This window comes from Uranotaenia lowii, chromosome 2, assembly GCF_029784155.1.
Source record: "Uranotaenia lowii strain MFRU-FL chromosome 2, ASM2978415v1, whole genome shotgun sequence".
In the NCBI taxonomy this organism is placed as follows: Eukaryota; Metazoa; Arthropoda; class Insecta; order Diptera; family Culicidae; genus Uranotaenia; species Uranotaenia lowii.
Window position 1 is genome coordinate 99782832 of NC_073692.1, and position 23625 is coordinate 99806456.

The 23625-nt window shown below is 34.0% G+C and overlaps 1 protein-coding gene across 1 annotated transcript in view; it reads right to left on the reverse strand.

Moving 5' to 3' along the window:
• The window catches only part of LOC129748361 (homeobox protein aristaless-like), a 221328-nt gene that overhangs the window by 42220 nt on the left and 155483 nt on the right, over positions 1-23625 (reverse strand). Inside the window, exon 4 of the mRNA XM_055742962.1 lies at positions 17126-17171. Within this exon, the coding sequence (XP_055598937.1) occupies positions 17126-17171 (46 nt within the window). The remainder of the gene's footprint in view (positions 1-17125; positions 17172-23625) is intronic.

Consider the following 23625-nt stretch of genomic DNA (forward strand, 5'->3'; position numbering starts at 1 on the left):
GGAAGCTTGAATCGAATTACCAGTTTTTTTTTATCAAATGATAACATTTTTTTTATCTTTTCCATGGGTTATCTAGTGGAAATCCCATGTATTAAGCTGGTAACTAAATGTGACCGATCTCTTTTCAAGATCTCCCCGTAGAATGGAATACCCATTTAAGTTATATTTTGTGCTTAGAAATTTCTAAATAGATTTCCGCTGAAATCTCTACATGTTTTCAATGTGCTTTTTAATTTTTCTTATAATTGGATGGTAGAATTGAACACATCGATGATCCATAACAAAGTAAAAAACTAAAAACATCAAATTAAATTATTAAAAGTCTCGTGCGTTGGATTTGGTTTTAATTTTTTGCATAAAATGAACGTTTAATTGTCTAATTCCTATTGTAAATTAAATTACTACACGGCAATCAAAGTGATGAGATCGCAGCCTTGAACTTACAACCCTCAGTTTTACTAATTGTTTCCCTATCAGAAGTTCCGAAAATATGAAAATGGCTGGTTCCTAAAAGCTGGAACATTAGTTTTCAGTTCAAATAGTTATTCAACTGAAGAAGTCAATTCAAAATGAACATGAACTAACGTATCCATACTTTACACACTGCATATTCTAGTAGATTCTCAACCACTGTTCTTCTCAATATATTTCTAACAGGCGAGTAGTTTTTTCTACCCTAAATGAATGCTCATTATTGCAATCAAATGCCTCGCACCGGTACCACGTGCTTTGAACAGTAGAAGGAAAAACCCCCGCCAAAATTTCTCCTTTCAAATTTGTTATGCTTAGCAAGCTTTGATTTGCTTTCCAGTACACGTGAACTTTGGATGGTCACTTCTAATGCCTGGCCCATGGTGATGGTGAAAACAATCCCGCCAAAGGAAATGAAAATTGGTTGACAAATGGGTGCCATGACTTTTGATTTGTGGCAATAAAAACGTAAGTTGTATGGGAGGGTCCCTTTTCTTAGGTGGGAGGGGCTCAAAACTATTACCTCGACCTTTCTCATGTCCGTTTACATCACTGTACCAAATTTCAAGCTGATCGGTTAAGCGGTGTGGATTTGTATAAGGTGCATATATATATACAAACATATATAGCCCAACTCATCTTTATATATTAGATATAGTAGATATTGGTGTCCCGATCTCAAATCTTATGTAAGGTTTTGTCTATCACTTCTCGTTTCAATAATATGGAGTAATATTTAGATGATGATTCCACATGAAAGAAAAAAACTGATTCTGAATTTGTTTAATAATCTTTATTTTGATGGTGATGATACTGGAGATAGATTTAATAATAAATACGAATTCAACAGTTATCAAAAATTTGGAAATACAAGTATTTCTAACGCGACTGAAGAAAGTTCTTAAAAACAAAAGTTTTATTTCATTATACAAATCTGTTGAAGTATGCTAAACGATTTGATTTTTACTTTCAAAAATTGAATGTAGTTAATACTTCTTTATTATTTTACAGAATTGGAAAAACTATATAAATATTAAACTTCTATAATTTTTTTCGCAGTCTAAATTACTTGCGGTCTAGGGAAAAGTTGATAAAAACTTTTATATTAAAAATGGTTTTAATGTTTAAAAGTTTGTCATATAAATGCAGAATTTTCTTAAATAATTTTAACTTATTTTCAAAATTGAAAAACACAACAATTATTTCAAATTATCTCTAGAATTCATTTGACGTCAGAAAAGTGTAAATATTGTGGCCTTGTGTACTTTATCAAAATCCCTCTTTGAATTTGAAGTTAGGGATTTAGAAAAAGAAAAACACAAAATAAAATTACGGCTGAAATTGATTTCATAATGAATATTTCATATCAGCATAAAATTTGTAATGGTATAAATAAATTTTAAAGTGGTTGATAAGAAATTTATGTATGAACTTGTTTAGATACATCACACAAGAAAAACCAATTTCTAAGATGATGTAGGGAACATGAAACACAGCTTTGAGGTTCAATACAAAAGGTTTATTAAATAGCAGAAATTGAGTATTACAAATTAGTTTCAATTCGTAAACGTAATAGACTATCGTTAAATGAAATGTATCAAGCCTGGATTGATATAGGACTCAATACTGCAGAAGCCGAGCCAATTTTTGACATGTCTGCTAACATCAGGGGTGCCAAATGGTTTGTCAAAAATCAGGACACCGCGAAAAGAAAAATTCAGGATTTTCCAGGAAACCTGTAAATTGATGTAATTAATATACAGCTCTACTTAGATTGGATAACCAAAAGCGAAATACACGTGCTGTAAACGTCTTTACTTATGCAACAGACACGAGCAGCTTCTTTGCTGGCCTGCATTTCATATCGAAAAACATCATTTTAATATAATTTGAACCGTTGATTATGATCCGTTAAACGAGTTTAACTATTATATTACACATTTGCTCGAAGTTCTCATAGTTTAATTAAGAATTCGTTTTAAATTGAGATGTCTTTTTGAAAATCAGGACAATTCAGGTTATTTAAAAGACAAATTTCCAAAAATCAGGACAGTTCGAATTTTTTAAAAATCAGGACGGTCTCACGAAATTCAGGACAAACACCTCTGGCCCCTCAGGCTAATATTTATTTTTAAACACCTTTTCATTTGTTGAACGAAAATTCCCCTTGACTGTGAACAAGAAAAAATTTCAACAATGATTGTTAATTTTCCGCACTTAAAAAAGGGTTTAACTGAAATTGCAAAAAAATCTGTAATTCACAGAAATTTGAGCAAATTTTAAGCACAGAATCTGTGTCCTAGAACACATAATTATGAAATATTCACAGATTTAACAGTAGTTTTGAATTTTGAATGGATTTCTAAAATTGTATTTGTATTAGATTGGTAATGTTAATTGATTTTACGCATTTAAATCTAAAAAAATACCTTTTTATCATGAATTTTCAATAAAATTAAAGGAAATCGCATCACTGTAAACCATCACTTAAGAAAGTCAGATTTTTTTTCTAAAAATCACAGAATTTGGCAACCTTGATTAAAACTTCAAAATACCGATTTTAAGGTTTTAAAAACTATCATGGCCGTGGGAACGTTGGAAACTGAAATGTGAGACTCAACTTTAAGGTTAAAATGGTTTGGAATTTGGTGCTGGTTTCTTACTGTAAGGGAAATTGTTCCTATATGTATCTGTCGAGTTAAATGCGCCAACAGCCGACAAAACAACATTTCTTGTCAAAGCATTTTGAGAGTGATACGGTTTGAAAACAAAGCTTGCAAGAATTTTGTGAATTTACAAACAAACATTTTTTGAAGAAATCAAGAATTTTATGCGGATTGATGTAATATTTCGACTTTCAAATATTCTATGTAAAAAAGCTCAGAACGAAACCTTGGGTGGTATTGATTTGCTGAACTGTTGATACTCAACTAGATAAGAAACCAATTTTTCAGGTGTGGATCTAGATTTCATCAAATTTAGGCTTTTCTGATGGTAAAGAATTGATAAAAAGTGCAATAAGAAAGTGTTTTTTGTATGACCTCCCCTCCCTCTCCTTAGAAAAAAAATATTGAAGCCTTTATTTTGATAGTTTCCCACTTTGTATATTCCAGAAATTTGACGCAATTTTTGAATGATTCTGTGCTCAATTATCTAACCATACGTCAAAACGCTTTGCAGTCTTCAACAAAATTGTAAAATTATTCCAAAGGTTTTATATGAGATAGTTTCAGAGTTTTTTCAGTAGCTTCAAGGGTAGTTATGAATGATTTTAACTTTTAAATTTTCTATACATTGAAGAATTTAACTTTTTCAACATGTTGTAGCCAGAGTTTCAAGGCAAAAACTTAATACTCAATTGAATGGATGACAATAACTAGATTCTAGAAGGTTGATTAGTTCATCACATCAGATACTAAAGATTGATTTCACTCAATACTAATTTACATAGGAATTTCTTAGCGGCATATCAGCAAAACTAGGGGTAATAGACGAAATCTGGTAAAAGATTTGAGTCCATGACATCAAAATCTTTAAAAATCAATTATTAAAATTAAAACATTTTTTTATTATTTTTTTTAATTCCAATTAGCTTCTTCCCATCTGACCATATGATCGATTAACCTATATTTTTCGAATTCGTAGGCTGTAAACAACATCTAACGGTTAGATTCACGGTGTGTCCTTGAGCCAAAGCCAAATTGGTTCCGCAAAACATTGGGCTGATCAACCAGGCTAGCCGAATCGAATCACCAAAAGGTCCCAAAACTCCCTTGGGGGCAACAGAACTGAGGAATGAGACGTGAACAAAAATTTAACAACTTCACCGCCGCCGCCGTCGAGGAACAAGCAAGCCTTTTGGGCAGTTGCGAATTTGCCGACGGGATTTCCCCCGAGAGGCATGGAAGGAAAAAATAAGCACATTCCCATTAAACCGATAAATGATGCAGAACCCATTTGATTGATTCGATTCCGATGCAAATGACATAGGGGGTTGGGTTCGGGTACCTACCCAATTCCGAGACCAAGAAGGTTTGGCCTTGTCCGAATGTGTTCTACTCTCGATTCTTTTTTTTGGCTCCATCAACTAAGTCAGAACGGCAGGAGTCAAAGGGGTGCCAATTTTTTTTGGTTTTGTTTCGATTCTGAGGGTTTGACACAGACGGAAGTTGCATTATGTTTATTTTTTTTGGCACATCATAAGCCTGTATATTGGCTGTTGTCCTTCGATGAATTAAGTCTCGGAAGAACTAGTGAGTCAAGAAAAGGTTGACTGGTTTCTGATCCTCTAAATTGGCTGGCGGTTGAGGCGTCGACCAGAGTGTTATAATTGAACGGAATTTTTAAGCTTCCTGAAGCTTTTCTGAAGAATAACGGTAAATAATGAAAGTGGGTTTTGGAACACCTGAAACCATTTGAAGTTTTTACTCAGATATCGTTAAGACAGATGAAGTGGAAACTCAATTAAACTCGCGTGAGAAATCATTTAGAATCATTTTCAATGGCGACCGTCACAAAATAACGCGATTTAAGTGAAAGTCTCTGAATAACAACAGAAATTCAAACAAAACGATTTTTTTTTATCTCACTTTAGGGTGGTCATAACATGTCACCGGAGCGCTCAGGTAAAAGTGACACTAATTTGTCCATTCTGACAGCCCGAACATGACCGGTAGCCTCGGGATTTTTATCCGATCGTAATCTACCGGAGACGCTAATGGCGTGTGACATTTCCGAACACTTGTCAACGGTAACAGATTTATTTATCAACCGGCACCGATCGAGTGCGCCGCCAGGGAGAACGAATGTCGAAACAGAAATGTGAAAGACAAATTCGAAAAAAAAACGGTCAAGAGACACAACCGAAAACAATCCCAAAAGCTTATCTCGGATCGAAATCACTCGATGGCTTGACTGAATGGGTCTGACTAACTGACTGACTGAGGATGGCGTCCGGCGGCAATATTGAACAGAACAGTGTATAGAAAGGGAACCGATTTTTGTGAAATGTGTCATTCCAAGTATTTCGGTGATCCGGGGACCTGGCCCGGGAATGATGTGCTCCGGTAAACATTCGATACTGATGTTAACATCGGTAATAAGCGATAAAATTAGCGGGTTTATTGTTTTGATGAGCACCGGGATAAGGTTTCATCCGATAGCCGAATGTTCACCTGTTGGATGCTGTCTGATCAGTTCTTATGGATAGTAAAATAAGGTAAAACATTGAACGAAAAGCACATTTGTGTTTTCATAGTATTTTTAAAACGAAGTAAAGGATTATGAATCTTGATTTAGTTATTGAAAATTTCACTAAAATTAAAGAAATAAAATTTTCTACTCTTTTCTGTTTCTAGTGATATCAAATTGTTTTCTAATTCTAAATTAAACATCGGTTTAAAATTATTACTCTGAATATTTTTAAGTAGAAACCCAAATTCAAATTACAGACATGAAACTAAGATTTAAAAAAACGAACGGTGGATCTCAATGAAACTTGATGTTTTCTAGAAGATATTCCTTCCCCTTAACCCTAAGCGTATATCCGAGTATATGATGGCTAGCATTTTTAAAATGCAAATATCACCAACCCACAGAAAGTGTACTATGTATGCCGTAACCAAGATTAGATCTAATGACCGTTGACTTAGAAGACTTGAGGGTAGAGATGTACTAAAAACTTGTGTTCGCCGAATACCGAATATTGACCCTTTTTACTATTCGGTCAAACGAATATTTGTTCTCATATTTTCTTTTGAGTTTTTAATTAAAAAAAAACAAAAAAGATTGTTAAAATTTCCTTCTATCTCTTCCATTTTAATGCTCCGCAAGTTTTTGAGTCAATTATCTTCAATCAGATGATATTATCAAAAAATGTATTACAAGATGTTTAACAAGTAGAGGTCTTTCTGATTTTGAAAAAGTCACCAATAACTGAAAGTACAACAGCTGATTTTTTGCTTCTAGGGCGTTTATCTTCAATGAGATTGAGTTCCTGTGAAATCAGGGACAAAAAATGTCGAAATAGATGCCAAGCAATTTGAAATACAGTGAGCGAAATAAGAATAGCACCACTATGTGTTTTGCTTGTTAAAATATGAATGATTGAAAATTACGAAAATTTTCTTCCACAGACTGTTCTGAATTGCTTAACGGATAAATCAAGCATAAGTTTACTTTTTTTGGACGTAGCAATTGGCGTTGAGGACCAATAATGTGGAAAAGGGGTGCGAAATAAGAATAGAACCACTTGAGTTTTTCTATCAAAAACAAGATAATTTTCAAAAATTTACTGTGTAAAAGTGAATAATAATGCTTCTACGAGTTATTTGAATAGATAACTGCATTTTAGGAGTTTTCCAGAATTCCAAAGGATTTCAAAGGTTTTAAAATGGGGGTTTTAAGAGATGCTCCTCTAGCGTTAAGGAATTCAATATTTGAGCTGTAATTCTTTATCAAATTACTTACTTTCTTCATTAAAATGACGTGAAATGAAGAAACAAACATTCGGGATTAATTTTTAATCAGAAAAAATAGGTTGGAAATCAAAAACTTTGATTTTGTTCAGTAAACCACACTTTTTTCCAGTTACAAGTCGTAGATGGCAGCACTATCTTGCAGTTAACACCAAATTTTGTCTCAATATTGATTTTTCAGGTTTATTTAGGCCTATATTCATCATTTTGAGGTATTTTCTCATTACAGTTTTACGGAAGTTCACGCTGCAGAAAGCTTTTCCGGATTTGCAAAAGAATCATTAGCACAAAAATGTACAACCGCAAAAATTCCTGCTCATCTTAACTTCCAACTCAATTGCAAATCATACCAATAATACTGCTAGCTGTCTGGTCCATCAAGCTACATCCTAAAGTATAACTTTATTCTGATAATCGGTCCAAAAAATTCACTTTTAGTGATCTTGATGCAATTCTATTTTTTTTTTGGATTTAATGATCTTAGAATTTCCCAAGCGTTCACACGGTACATGTTTTTATTTCTTGACCAAAATCGTCCAGCACTCCCTAATTAATCCCAGATATTCGAAAATGGGCTTGAATTTGGTTAAATGGCAAGATAGTGCTGCCATCTATGACTTAAAACTAGAGAAATAGTGTTTGATTATTAAAAAACATTAACATTTTTGAATTCCAACCTGCTTTTTGGATTCAAACTCAGCCTCAAATCTATGTTTCATCATTTTGCATCATACTTATGAATGTTAATGAAGAAATCAAGCAGTTTAATAAAGTTTTATAGCTCAAATATCTAATTCCTTAACGCTAGAGGAACATCTCTTAAAACCCCCATTTTAAAACCTTTGAAAACTTTTGGAATTCTGAAAAACTCCTAAAATGCAGTTATCTATTCAAATAACTCGTTGAAGCATTATTATTCACTTTTACACAGTAAATTTTTAAAACTAATTTAGTTTTTGTTGGAAAAACTCAAGTGGTTCTATTCTTATTTCGCACCCCTTTTCCACATTTTTGGTCCTCAACGCCAATTGCTACGTCCAAAAAAAGTAAACTTGTGCTTGATTTATCCGTTAAGCAATTCAGAACAATCAGTGGAAGAAAATTTTCGTAATTTTTAATCATTCATATTTTAACAAGCAAAACACATAGTGGTGCTATTCTTATTTCGCTCACTGTAGCTTATTTGGCATTCACTTAGATGGAGGTCAAATTTGAGCAAGATATCTTCAAAATAAGTTGCTTAAAACAACAATTATACATAACTTACATAGCCTTCAGATAACCTTAGATAACCTAAACCAAACTACACTTTCGACCACACGTATCAACACGGTTTGGCAGTTAAGGGCATTTTTTTAAAAGGACAAATCTACATGAGAAAAAAGATAAATAAAATATTTAAAATTTATAGAGTTCATTAGATAACAGTACATGGTCTTAGGAATGGAAAATATGGAAGTTAAACCCCCGCTTCATGAGGGTCCAGGAAAAACAAACGAGGTGTTCTTTTTCACACCTTAATTTTTAAATCTTTTATCAAATTTTGATGATTCAGCAAGATTATTCCAGATTTACAATTTTCACTCAGAACTGATGCCAAAACCTCGAAAACTAATCCCAGGTTCAGAATCCTGCTAGAGATTTCCAAATTGTCTCACTTGATGATAGAAGTTCATCTCTGTATACATACTAAATTTTTATAGATGAAACTCATTTCAGGGTTCTAGTTCTAGGGGGGGGGGGGGGGGGGGTGGGAGGGGGGATTTTAATGAGTCTCGTTATACTTCTCATCAATTTGGACCAAAAAAATTCTAAAATAGTCGACAATAAAAAAATTTCGATGGTAGTGCAAACATATTCATTGTTTGTTCTTTTCATTGTAAATTTCTAAAAAAAAATATGTTAACTTAGACATCTAAAGAAGGCAAGGTAATCCTTCTCATTACCAATGATTGTAGTTATCACCGAAATGAATGATCATAGTTTAAGAAATCATCCTGAGTGTTTGTTTCTTTTTCAGATGCAAAATTCTTAAATTGATTCCTTTTGCCAAATTCAAAACTTCAAAATGGCGATCCATAACTGCAAATTCAATATAAGATTCATCATCCAGAATTCATACTTTTAATCAGTTTGAAATTAAAAATGAAATAATGAATTTAGACTGAAACCCAAGACCTCAAATATAAAGTACTAGATTGATGATTTAGGGCTTTGAAATAAATTTCGATTCTTGGCTCATACCGAAATTTGTTTTTTTTTTTATAAATTGCTTTATTTCAAACATACCTTTGAGTTTTAAGAACCGAAATTTGTTATTAAATTTAATTCAGAAATCGATTTTTTTAAACATTTCAGAAGTCGTATTGAAACCCGGAAAAAGATACAAAATTCAGATTTTATAATAAGTGATCTTGAGAATTTAAACTCATTTATGAGCATAATTAGAAATTTGAATATGAATTCTGTATCTGAATTCCAATCTGAATTCGTATTCTTCAGAATTCAGATACAAAATTAATATCCCAGATTCTGATTTAGTTCATAAATAAGTTGCAATTATGAAGATTACTATTTCTTAGAGGAATTTAAATTGCAAGAGATCGCAGACCTGTAATTTTTATTGTTTTTTTCAATATCAAAGTTTAAAATTTGTAACCAAATCAGTCAGTTTTTATTTAAGAAAAAAAATATCCACCGAAGTAAATTAAAACTTGGGTTTGGATCAAGATTGCAAGTATCAGGTTTGAACCGCGAAACTTCAATTAATTGATTTTATTTTTGAAAGTTTAATTTATTTTCGTTAATGGTAAATATCATTGAATAAGATCGAGAGTTTGAGAGATTCAACTTATTTGATTTGAGCGTAACATAGAAAATTTTTTTTAAGCAAATTGAAGTTTGACTTTTTGAAAAAAAATATTCTTTGTTCAATAATAGACCAGAATACCATGTAAATATTAAAAAAAATTCAATAATATTAAAAATAAATTGACTAGAATTTAGAGCAAATTCAAAGATTTTAACCATCGATGAGAGTAAGTTCTCTAATTTGTTACTAAAGGATTTCTTATGCAAATAAGAGATTACTGGTTGAGGATTCTATATGTCCTATTCATAATAATTGAACATTTTTCTTTGGAATTTAGATTCAGAAATCGATTTCAAATGAGGAATTCAAACTTTTTATTTAGGTAAAACATGCAGAATTCAAATTCAAAATTAAAATTCAAAATTGCCCAAAACAAAACTCAGTCAATACATGTGAAACTCACTATCATCAAATAATATCGGAACTCATTTTTAAAATTGTGTTCTTTGAAAAATCTAAATTTTAATTTTATTTTGATTTATAGGATTTCGATAGTGAAATAAATTATAATTAATAATATAGTGTTGATAAAATAATTTGTACTTGATCTTCAGGTTCAGGAAATTTCAGCTGGTAATATATTTTGTTGGTTTGTTGTTTAACATTATTTATATTGTAGATAAACAAAGATTCAAACTGAAATTTGAATGTATAGAGTTTACGAGGGTTGAAAATAAATCTGTTTGAACCCCAAACAAGTTTTTCTTACAAATGAAGCCTTTTATTTTTTAAAGCTTAAAAAAACTGAACACTTTTAGGACTTATTTTCAAAGTAATGTTCTTAAATGTTTAATCACGTTTAAGTATAAAAGAACTTAAACCCGAATAATGAGATACTCTTAGTATCACTTTTTTTTAAATATTCTCATTGTATGCATTTTTCAAGCAACAATTTTATAGGAAAAATATTGTAACAAAAACCCACCAACACCTCCCCCCCCACCCCCATGGGGCAGTTCTTCCTACGGCCCAGATTCAACCTTACGTCTTTGGGCCCAATAACTTTAAACCGAATGTTCTTCAGCTTTCAAAACGAACATATGTACATATAGGATCTCAGTGAAACTTCATGTTTCTTTGAAGAGATGAAGAGACTACTCAACCTAATCGCACATCTTCAAGGCTATGATGGATAGCGTCTTGTAAACGCTGAAACCACCAGCCCACAGAAAGAGTACTACGTATATCGTGACCAGGATTCGATCTCATGACCTCGGACTTACAAGACTTGAACGCCATCCTCTGTAGACCATCCCTCCACCCTAAAACGCAGTCTGCTTTATGTCTGTGAATTCGATGTTGTTGTTGTTGTACATTTATTTAAAGAGGGTTTTTAAATAAATGTACAACAACATCGAATTCACATTAAATTATTCGATTAAATATGATTCCTGAATAAACATTTGGAAAAGCAAAGTCACTTCTATGACCCGGTGTCTATTTCCGCCGGGGCTTCTTGGTGTCGCACCTCCTCTCTCTCTCTCTGTATCGGTAGTAATTTCCAATTAAAAATCATAACTTACAGTAGCATAGCTATTTGGTCCTCTACCAGGGTACAGGTAGGTGCCACTTATCAGCACATGCATTGTGCTACCGAGTTAGTATTAGCAATCGCTAACACTAAATTGCTGACGATGGCTTTGCAACAACATAGCTATCAGTAGTAGATTGGAGGAATTGGAAGACGGCGACGGCGGCGTTCGGTGGTAATTATTGACCATTAACCGCCATCACCCGGACCAATCCTCCGACGTTTCCCTCCAGTGTGATCAAACATATTTACTCAAATTGAAAGCAATCGTCGTCGTCTCGGTAAGGGAGTGCTAGTAGGTATAAGTTTATATGGTAGCTCCCATTCGATGGATGGAAACACAAATTGAGCACACGCACTTTTTTTACCGACGACTTCTTTCAATTCCATTCGAGTTGCTGGAAACTACCCTCGCCCCGGACGGAACTTCCAGCAGCCACCCCTCAGTCGAGGAGCAGCGGCCAAATCACTCGAGCGGCTACGATCTCCGTAATTTATAGACACGGCAATCACGAAATTAGATCACGCGTAATTAAGCTTAATTTCTTTAAGGCCAATTTGCTGGGTCGTTTTCTATTAGCATAATTCAAAATAACAACAACAAAACTACCCGAGCTCGTACATTGCTAGAAGCAAGAAGAAGCATAGCAGAGAGAGGACCCGGGGCTAAAGTGAAAATGATAAAAACGAATAAAATTCAATTAGACCGTTTTTGGAGGTTCCCGGTTGGCGTTTTTTTTTGTCGTCGTTGGTTTCTATCGAGGCTATCAGCCATTTTCCTAACTAGCCATTCCACGAGCCACTACGAGCTAAGTTGTTCGTCCATTTAGATGATCTTTATTGGCTGAAACAAGAGCATTGTGGTAGGTTCTAGTTTTTTTTTTTGCTCTTCTATCGAGGCTTTCGGACCACTTGGTTTGGAATGCATGCAAGGTGTAAAATCATCGGTCATAAAAACCGTTAGCTAATTAAAGCTATAAATTTAGTTGGCTATAGATCTTTAACTAGGACTGACGGCTAAAGAGTCGCCGTCGTCGTCCGTCTACCATCGTCTCTAGAATCTAGCGCGAGTGTGGGGGTAGAGGGTGGTTGATTTTGAGCCGGGGATTAGTAAGTGAGCGAATGAGTGAGTGGTGAATGAATGAAGGCAACACTTGGCGAGTATGATGGAATAAAATGAGGCGTGCAAAAAGGCGACGACGCCATCACTGTTTTCATCGATGCGTGAGTTCAACATTTTAAGCTTAACTATTGTAGCAATCTAAATAATCCGAAAAACTGGTAAACAAGCTTCTAAGAAAAACATAAAAAAATTGTCATTGATACTTGAGTTTTTTTTTCACTGTAAGAGCCCGTAGAAGTTCCACCAAACCCACAGATTACATTCTCTCATATATGTACTTCAACTTTTATGTGCGAAAATGCATTGCCTGAGAATGGAGCATTCGTTGTCAGAACTTACCTATTTTTATAATTTGTAATCGTTTTTATCGAAAAAAAAATTATGAAGTATGAAGATGATATATGAGCAAAATATACTGATCGTTGAAATTTAACAAAAAATTCAACTTGAATTTTCAGAAGCAAAAATCAATCGGACTAATCTTCTTCTGACATCTGTCACAGTCTCAGTCCAGGAGCATAATATGTACGGTACAAACTTTAAGAGTGCACTTGAGCTTGTGTTTAATGAGCAAGGCCGTATTAACCCTCATCCGTCCCTGAAATTTTAACTCGTTGCAGTCATCCCAAAGTCAATCGATTATTTCAAAATTGATAGTTCTGGAAACCTCGTAAAGGGTGATACGGTCAAAATTTGGACTAGGGAAAACGCGTGTAAATCAGTAAAATCGTTTATTTAAAAAATCAAATTAAATTTCTTTTTCAAGTTTAATTAGTATAAAATTCCAGAAAAATATTCAGTTTGGCCTCCGCTTTTCCAAATCCGAATTGCCGGGCCTTACGCTTAACCCCTGCCATCAGATTTTGTACAGCCACCTTGTCCACCTTCTTCGCCGCAGAAAGCCAGTTTGTCTTGAACTGCTGCTCGTCCTTAGCAGTTTTTTGGTCTTCTTTAGGTTCCGCTTGACAATAGCCCAGTATTTCTCAATTGGGCGGAGCTCTGGCGTGTTGGGAGGGTTCTTGTCCTTGGGAACCACCTGCACGTTGTTGGCGGCGTACCACTCCATGGCCTTTTTACCGTAATGGCAAGATGCCAAATCCGGCCAAAACAGTACGTCATCTCGGATAGAGAGGTTAGGGTTTCGCTTGAAACTACCGGCAACTATCTTTGTCGTCTCAGCGGCTTCCGGTTTTCGATTTCCCCCCCCATCTTTACTTCCTGGCTGTCGACAAACGTTCCTCAAACACTTGAATTACATTTGTAACGGTTGATTTGGCAACTTTTAGCGATTTTGCCAGCTTTGCTTGCGAGAAGGTCGGATTTTCGCGATGCGCGAGCAAAATTTTGATAGGGGAAAGTGAGGTCAGACGAACACCCTAAGGTAGAATCGCAATAGAAAACCAGATATTGCTTTTTTCATCGCAATTTTCGTGCAAATGAACAGTTTAGGTTGTTTGCTATCGCATTAACCTTTTTAATAGAAAATTTCCTTCATCAAGACTGTTTTTATAGCAATTTTAAACATGCTTTAAATTACAATTTTAAAAAATGGGCGGGTATAACCAAACCAACATCAACTTTGTTGAATTTATGCTCATTAATGGGTAAAAATTATCCATTTGCATGATATTTTCAGCTTTATTTGGCTATTACTCAAAAAACGGTGCTTTGGGGTGCCTATAATCTCTTTCATTGTATTTTTAGGGCCTTAAACCAGATATTGAAAGTAAAAAGAGTATCGAGCAATGCGAGGCTTTTTTGTCAAGGCTTTTAAGTTTCTGACTTTTGAAAAAAAAAAATGTTTATTTACTCATTTTTACCCTAGATCAATAAAGTGTGTAAATTTTTTGAATAATTCAAATAAAAGGTTTTAATTTTAGCTTTCAAATGGTTTCTTCCAATTTAAGAAAAATGTTTTCCATACAAATATAATTGATTTAAATTTTATTCTTAATCATATAAATTTTCAAATTTTCAAAGTCTGATGTTTGTGGTGCGTTTAGTATCCAAGATTATGAGTTGAAAAACTAGGAATATCTTAGTCAAATATTATGTTATTACTTGTGAAATTAAAAAAACGATCCGATAAAGTTCAGTTTTTTGACTTTAAGCCGCCTCAAACCCCATAGTGCAATGAGGGCAATTGCCTCGGGCCTCCGAATTAGGGAAAAAGAAACTAGAAAATTGGAAATAATACGAAAAATATAACAGCTAAGAAGGCCCTTTGGAAAAAATATCTCGAATAGTTTCACTCGAATATAAGCAAAGGAGTGAGTATTGCAGAATTTTCCCGGGATTCATGGAGGCTGCGCAAATCAGAATCATTTTTTTGTAAACTTGATAAGATCTGAGCATTTGGAATTTTTTACAAACAAAATCCGGAAAAATCTAGCCAGAATTCAGTGATTATTCGAAAAAATAATTCAATAATGAAGTCAAATTTTAAAACAAATAAAGTCAAAGTCAAACAAATTTTATTTTTTTTAACGAAACACGTCAGCAACATTAAATCGTTTTCCAAACTTTAAAATAAAAAAAAAATTAAGATAATGCAAGCTCAAAAAAATTTTGCCTTACTTGAGTGTACTTTTTTTCTATGTGTAAATCCAGCAAAATTCCGTAGTGTGTTTTACTTGTACGCTTTATTTTTAAAACCCGTGTATGCCCGAAAAAAATCTTGAATATCTTCCCAAAATAAATCACTATCTTCTGATTCTTGAATAAATAATATTCATTGAAGGGGTTCCCAGCAAATGAAGCATTATATACACTAAGGATTTTTTTACGCGGTATGAATTCCGTCGTTAACTTATAGAGCTTGGAATATTTTCACTAAACGTGTTGATTCGCGAGAGCCGTGTAGAAGAATCATAACCATGCCAAAAAACCGTGTAAAAAGAAGCCGTGTAAGAAAAACTGAGCAAAATCAATCCGCGTAAAAAAAAACCTTAGTGTATTGAATATGAAATATTTTCTCAACAGTAAAAAAATCTTTAGAGTTTAAGGGCGACTGGGATCACATTTTATTAGCTTTATCAAAATTCAAACAAATTACAGAACCCAATCATCAGTTTTTGAATAAAAACTCGCAGCACAGAATAGCTAAAACAAAGAAAAACATTTTCATTTTAATTTAGTTCGAGTGTCTCGAACAATTGCAAGATTTATTGCAATTAATTTAAATTCTACAAATATTTGTGAGGAATTTTTATATCATGTTTACCTTAATCGATTTGAAAGACTTTAAAAAAATATTCCTGAATTTTATCCGGACAAAATCAAGGAAAATGCCGGGAATGGTTGAAATTTAAAATAAATATGAAAAACTTGAAGAAAAACATTGAAAATCAATGGGAGTTAAATTTATAAAACTGGGAAATCTAGAATGTTCATTTTTATAAGTATAAGTATGAATAATACAAAATTATTGTTAACTTTCCTACCATTATTGAAATTTGCGAAAAAAAACAATAAAATAGATAAACTTTAAGTTGCATAAATTTGTCCAATCGGCCATACTGAGGTTCTTTATTGAATTTTCATTCAAATTTCTATCTGAGATAAGAGCTTCAAATTGAAACTTCCGCAACTGAAGTTTTCTACTATTGATTCTGATGGATTTTCAAATTTTTCTCACTGTAAGTATTCTGAATTTAGCATATCATCTTCCAATAGATATTTCAAAAAATTGTTTTTTTTATACAAATAAAGATCCAATTTATTGACATTTTAAAGTCTTATGTTGTTGTTTTTTTTTAATTTCTTGGTTTTTTAAATTTTGGGAACTCGAGATCTTTGTTCAAACTTCTAAACTCATTTGACTTTTTCATGATTAGTGATAATGTGTTTTGAACATCTAATCTAGAGTGCTTAGATTTGCCCGGATTTTGCCCAATTTTAGAAAAAAAATTAAATCAAATGCCCAGTTTTCCCAGTATTTTTTTTAATTGCCCGGAAATGCAGGATACGTGACTGAAAAATTCTCAACTGTAAAATTTATTAAGCTATGTCTTGTTCAAGTTCATTACTCAGTGTTGTTCTAAAACAACATTCACTGAAATACTTCGAAAATGCAATGACATTTTTCAGACAAATATTTAAGAGCTTAGAAGATTCCTTCATGTTAGAGAAACTGGCGAAGATATCTTAAAAAATTAAAAATAAAATTTGTTTTTTAAACCAAATTTGTATTGGAAGAATCGCTGTAGTTTTAAGATGACATTAAACATTGGCTTAAATGACTTGAACTTTTGCCACTACGCCAAAGCCACTGGCTTATCTTCTGGCTGGCTGTCTTCTGATTCTCTGAAATTTGAAATTTCAAGATACTTAAATGTTTAGTGAAAATAAATTTAAAAAAAAACGCTGAGAAATTTGAAATCTAATTGTATAGTCTGCTTGAATGATGACTTATTCAAAAAAATAATAACATAAAATTGTTTTTGCATAAAAAAAAAATTATTTTTAGGATAACTAACAAAAAGATCAATATTTTTAACTATTTTGTTTTTTTTTTTTCCTTTATCATGCAAAAACTCTCTACAAAAAAATCCATTAAAAATAATTTATTTGTGAAAAACAAATATTTTATGCACATTATGTATGGTTACCCCTTTCCCCCTCCTCCCCCGAATTTTATTTTTAATTCTTACCTGTATCCGAGCCTCAGTTAATCCAATTTTCATTGCCAGCTCTTCCCTGAAAAAAAGGAGAAAAAAAGTCACTTTTAATTCACTTTATGTAACACACGAATGTTGTACATTTCAATGCTCTTATGGCTCTGGTGGCGAAGAATATGTTGGTCAAACCTCTCAAACCCTAGAGACAAGAACAAACAGCACGAGAATAACATTCGTTTAAAAAAAAACGCAAACTGGCCTAGCGCAACATGCGCTTCAAGGCGACATTGATCATATTTTTAACTTTGAGAAAACACGAATTCTGTAGAGAATTTGCCACAAATCCCACCAACTCCAAGAAACTCCACTTAACCGGCCAGGGGAAACCGGCCAGTAAATCTACAGATCGACACCAAAGGAGTATCCAGTGCATACAATTGCGAGGGGAAAATGAACGAGAGTGAGCGGAAAAATTGTCAAAATAAAACGTTTCGACGACAGCTAGCAGCAGCAGCAACAAATTGACGATTGAGTTGGAGCATAGAGACGATCAAGGTTTTTAGAAACACAAGGTTCTCCGACTTTCACAGTAAGTAGGCGAGGAGTGCACGTGGCACTCAGTTAGTTTGTTTACAAACATAAGAATATTTGCTCAGCTTTTCTATGGTTTGTTGATGAACAAACTCCATAAGTTCTGCAGTTGCAAAACCAAAATGGCTAAAATGGTTAAAAGCAGACTACTAAATACCATGTTATTAGATTATTTGAAGCATTATTATAGTAACAATAAATATGTTTTATAAATTGACATTCTAAATAAACCACTCAAATCAGTTATGTTTTATAGTCAAATTACAACCCATCCACTTAAAACGACGCCCATCATATCCATCAAAATCGCGAACACCCCTCGAATAACAAAAACAGCTTAACCCTCTTTCGCCAATTATAAATTCTAAACCTATAAATTTGCCTAATGAGATGATTCGAACCATAAATTAATCATCTTTGGCCGGTTTCATTCAATGGCACAGCATCTCCCCGAAGAAAGAAAAAAACATACCAAATTAAACTAACGCCGTACAAAAGCCGAAAATGACATTATCACTTTATTATAAACTGATTCCGGTGCCTTTGTTTGGGGCCGCAATACGCCTTGGTTCGAGTCTTTTCCTTTGTGCCAATATTGGATTTGTGGACCCCAAAACTAGATCATCGTGACAGTTAAAAATTAACAGAATACGCCCCAATAAAAGCGTTTCCCGTTGTTGTTGGGAAGGGATTTTCATTCGAACAGCCAATAGAAACAAAACCACACGACTCAAGGGAGAGAGAGAGAGAGAGAGAAATAAAACAACAAATCCTGAAAGCCACTGATTATACCGCACCAAAACCATAAAATTATGAATATTAAATTAAATGATGAAATTTATTAATCTCGTGTGCGCCGGCGACCCACACTCCAGCGAGAGCAGACCCGATCAGTCCGAAACCGAGCTGAGGTCCAAGTTTTGCTTTTATGAGATTGTTGAAATATACATAAAAATATTTAAAAAAAAAAACTTTGTCTGTCCGGAAAATAAAACTCAACCAAAAGAAAGGCTTGTCGTGTTTAGCTGATAATTTATATTGCCGGCTCTCGGGTTCAAGGTAATCCTTTTAGGAGCTGAGAACAGTTTTATGTGCGATTGGCGAAATATTTTGTACCTCAGACACATCAGCCAATGGTGATTGTTTTGGTGTTTTGGATTTATTGTTCCCCCAAAAGAAAAAGAAAATCAGGTTTGGGGAAATCCAATGAACAAAAGTCTTCAATCAATTAAGGAAATGTTGACGACAAATCTTAGATTGAAAAAAAAAATAAAAATAACTGTCGGGTGAATTAACGGAATCGAATACCCTTACACCGCCTTTTCTCAGACCCACATCAGGAGGAAATATTTCTGAAGTTTTGGAATAATTCGCACATCGTACCGATGCATTAAAATTCTTCTAAGCCCTTAGTTGAAAATTATCCTGGAGTAGCAATACTTTCTGCCATACCAATGCACAGTGGTGCAGAACATCAATCTAGCTGTACGAAATTAATAGCGCCCAGGGATGAAGAGATAGACATTTCATGTCTTCAGCAACATTGTTCAGTTTTACATGGAGCATATTTCAATATCAAAATTTTTGCCGAGGGGTCCACCGATAGCGAGATAAAAATACTAACTTTTTTGGTTCTTCAAATTAGGGCTTTGATGTCTTCGACAAAGTTGTTTATTTGACCAAAATACCTAAGTTTGTTGAATATGTCAAAGTCCTATCACATCACCCTCAGGAGTTACAGTCAAAGTAAAAAAAAATCTCTTAAAAAACAGTTTTTTGAACCTGGCGCGTTGTAGATTGGATAAAATGGTTCGCTGTCTTTGAAACAAAGTTGTAACAAGCCACGATCTATAATTGTCTCATACATTATGATGGGTTTAGAAGTTGCTGAAGCCCTATAGAAAGCATTTTGTGTATTTTATTGGCAATTTTTGAAGGCTCGTCCATCGAAAAGTGCACATTTTCGCAACACCCCCTTTTTTGTGATTATTTTTGATGATAAGCGGAACCATTTCCATTTGAAATTAGCGGGAGAATCGGTGGAAATAGTAGAGATTAGAATGATTGAAAATACACATTTTATATGAAAATTACCTATTTCATTTATAGAAAAAAAAAGTTGATAACATTGAATTCATTAACAATGTGTAGCAGTTTTCTTTTATATATTTTGTTTTATTAAAAGACATTTAAATTCGATTTTTCAAATCATTGAAACTAAAAAAAGAAAATAAATGGAACTAATCTATTCAATTTGATAGAGCACCAAATTAGTATTTGATATCATATAAATGAATAATAGAACCGGTTTAGCAAGCACAAAATAACCGCTTTAACCAGTTCAATTTAGTGTTCTACAAAATTTAACAGATAAGTTACACTAATTTTTTTTGAGTTTAAATGATTTGAAAAATCGAATTTAAATGTCTTTTTATAAAAAAAATATATAATAGAAAACTGCATCACTTTATTAATGAACTAAAGGTTATCAACGGTTTTTCTATAAGTAAAATAGTTAAGTTTCATATAAAATTTCAAATGGAAATGGTTCCGTTTATCATCAAAAATAATTTTAAAAAAGAGGGGTGTTGCAAAAATGTGCACTTTTTGATGGACGATCCTTCAAAAATTGCCAATAAAATACACAAAATGCTTTCTATAGGGCTTCAGCAACTTCTAAACCCATCATAATGTATGAGACAATTATAGATCGTGGCTTGTTACAACTTTGTTTCAAAGACAGCGAACCATTTTATCCAATCTACAACGCGCCAGGTTCAAAAAACTGTTTTTTAAGAGATTTTTTTTACTTTGACTGTAACTCCTGAGGGTGATATGATAGGACTTTGACATATTCAACAAACTTATGTATTTTGATCAGATAAACAACTTTGTCGAAGACATCAGACATCAGCCCTAATTTGAAGAACAAAAAAGTTAGTATTTTTATCTCGCTATCGGTGTACCCCTCGGCAAAAATTTTGATATTGAAATATGCTCCATGTAAAACTGAACAATTGCTAAAGACATGAAATGTCTATCTCTTCATCCCTGAGCGCTATTAATTTCGTACAGCTAGAATGATGTTCTGCACCACTGTGCAATGCATTTTGACAGCATCTTTTACGATCAAATGTACCCATTTTGCCGGACGTTCAACAAGTCAAAATCAACGCTCTAATCTCCGTACTTTGCGAGAATGGAATTGTCGGTAACTGCCTTAAATGGATACATTCTTACCTAATTGAAAGAATTCGGTACGTGAGGCTGGGAAATGTCAGATCTGGTACATTCTCGGTTAACAGTAGTGTACCACAAGGGAGTCCTTGTGACTCTTTCTTTTTTCAAAACTGTTATGAACGAGTTTCCCGGAGTTCTGCAAGACGCGTTTGTGCTGATATACGGAGATAATTTGGAAATGTTTCTTCCTGTTTGTAACCCGAAGGACTGTTCGATTCTGCAGAACGCACTGTATTGATTTTCAGAATGTTGCAAAATCTAAGGATTGAAGCTATGAAAAGACGAGGGTGCCACTCGGCAATTGTTAACTGGACTAGTGCCATGCTAATAAACAGAACCATTTATGCAAGCCTGGGAGGACTTACAATCAAAGCCACACCAACGAAGGGATGTCCCCAAGGCGGGGTTCTATCACCGTTGTTGTGGTCCTTGATAGTGGACGCCCTTCTAAACAAACTTGTATCCATGGGATTCGAAGTTATTGGCTTTGCAGACGACGTAGTTATTATATTTCGGGGAAAACATGAGAATGTGTTGTCTAATAGAATGCATACTGCACTCAACTACGCACTATTTTGGTGCAGGGAAGAGGGACTGAACATAAACCCTTCCAAAACTACCGTGATAGCCTTCACTAGGAGACGAAAAATTACACTAAAACCTCTAACATTAGATGGGGAAGTGTTAAACCTCGAATCACAAGTGAAATATTTAGGCATAGTACTAGACTCAAAGCTATCATGGAACCCACAGATAGAGCATGTAATCGCTAAGGCTACAACAGCTCTATGGGTCTGCCTCAAAGGAGTAGGGAAAAAATGGGGACTACAGCCAAAAATTATCTACAGGATATTTACAGCTATTATAAGACCCAAAATCTCTTATGCCTCCTTAGTATGGTGGACCAAAACTATGCAAATTACAGTCCAGAAAAAACTAGCGAAGCTTCAAAGACTAGCAACGCTAGCTATAACTGGCGCAAAGCGAAGCATACCGAATGAGGCTCTAAATGCAGTACTAAATATTCTGCCTCTATATCAATTCGTTGAGTTAGAGGCGGAACGCAGTGCCTTGAGACTCTCCAAACACAAAACGCTCTATGAAGGAGATCTTACAGGACACCTCAAAATCCTAAAGAAATTTAAATTAAACTCACTCATTGTAAAAATTGATGACTGGATGGAGCCCATTTTTAACCTAGACATATCATACAATGTAACTATCAATGATAGGGACGTGTGGGAGTCAGGTGGACCTGTGGTTCCTCCCAGATCGATCCTATTCTTCACTGATGGGTCAAAAATGGATAATAGAACTGGAGCAGGGGTTTTGGGACCTAGACTCAGGATCTCAATTCCTATGGGAAACTGGCCAACAGTATTCCAAGCCGAAATTCAAGCAATTCTAGAATGCACTTTAGCCTGTTTGAAAAGGGGATACAGGTACACAAGTATCTGCATATTCTCTGACAGCCAGGCTGCTCTTCAAGCACTAAGTACGTTCACATGTTACTCCAAACTAGTTTGGGAGTGTATAGTTGCACTAAGAAACCTGGCCATAAGGAACAGAGTATCTTTATTCTGGGTACCAGGCCACTGCGGTATCCTAGGAAACGAAGAAGCAGACCAACTAGCTATGGAAGGATCTCAGGGACTGTTGATTGGACCTGAACCTTTCTGCGGAGTATCGAGAAGTGCCCTGACTATGGAGCTCAAGAACTGGGAAAGCACCACTATTGTTTCCAACAAATACATCCTACAGTCTTCAAAATGGTGCTTCAGATTTGAATGAAGAATCCTTTAGTAACAAAATGGGAAGCTAACTGTCAGAGATGGTTGAAATCCTAAAACTTGCATCAACGCATCAGAAAACATTGGTAACATCATTTTTTCTTGATCGAAAATCGGCTCCCAAAAAAATGTTTATGTTAATTTTTGCTAATCTTGCTTGAGAAATTTAGATTTAGGGCGAAGAAATATAAAATTTTAAAAATGCAATATGAATTTTTCTTTTGATTTTGACTAATTTCGGGCAAAATCGGCACTTTCGACGAAGTTAAGAAAACCAGACCGGGTCAAGCCTTTCCAATTTCAATTCCGGGGGCAATTCCGGTCAAAACTGGGCAAGTCAAGTTTATTTAAAACTTACTAACAAATTTTTTAAGAAAGCTTCCAATTTGTAAAAAAAACTTATACAGACCCCGTTCGATTTTGGCAACACTCGATTTGGGCAACATCCGAGAAAAAACCGTTCGATTTTGGTAACATCTAAAAAAGACGTTTAGACGTGAGTTTTACTGTTTAAAACTAATATAATTGAGCCAAATTGAAAAATTTTATGCTAATATAAGGTTTTACATTGATTTTGACTAATTTGAAATTAAAATTTAAAATAAAAAAGTTACAAAAAAAAACCGTTCGCTTTTGGCAATATTCGATTTTGGCAACATAAAATTTACGGGAGTGTTGCCAAAAACGAACTGGGTATGTACCTACTATGCTCAAACCAAAAAAGCTTAATTCATCAAACTCTTAAACAAATTAAATATTTTAATTAAATAAAATCCTATTTTAAAAATTAGAGGTTACAGATTGAAATTTTGCGGTATAAATAGGATTCATGCTAACTCTATCCAAGTTAAAAAATTAGTTTTCAATTTGGCACTTGAAAAACGGATTAGTAATGTAGAAAAAATAGGCTTA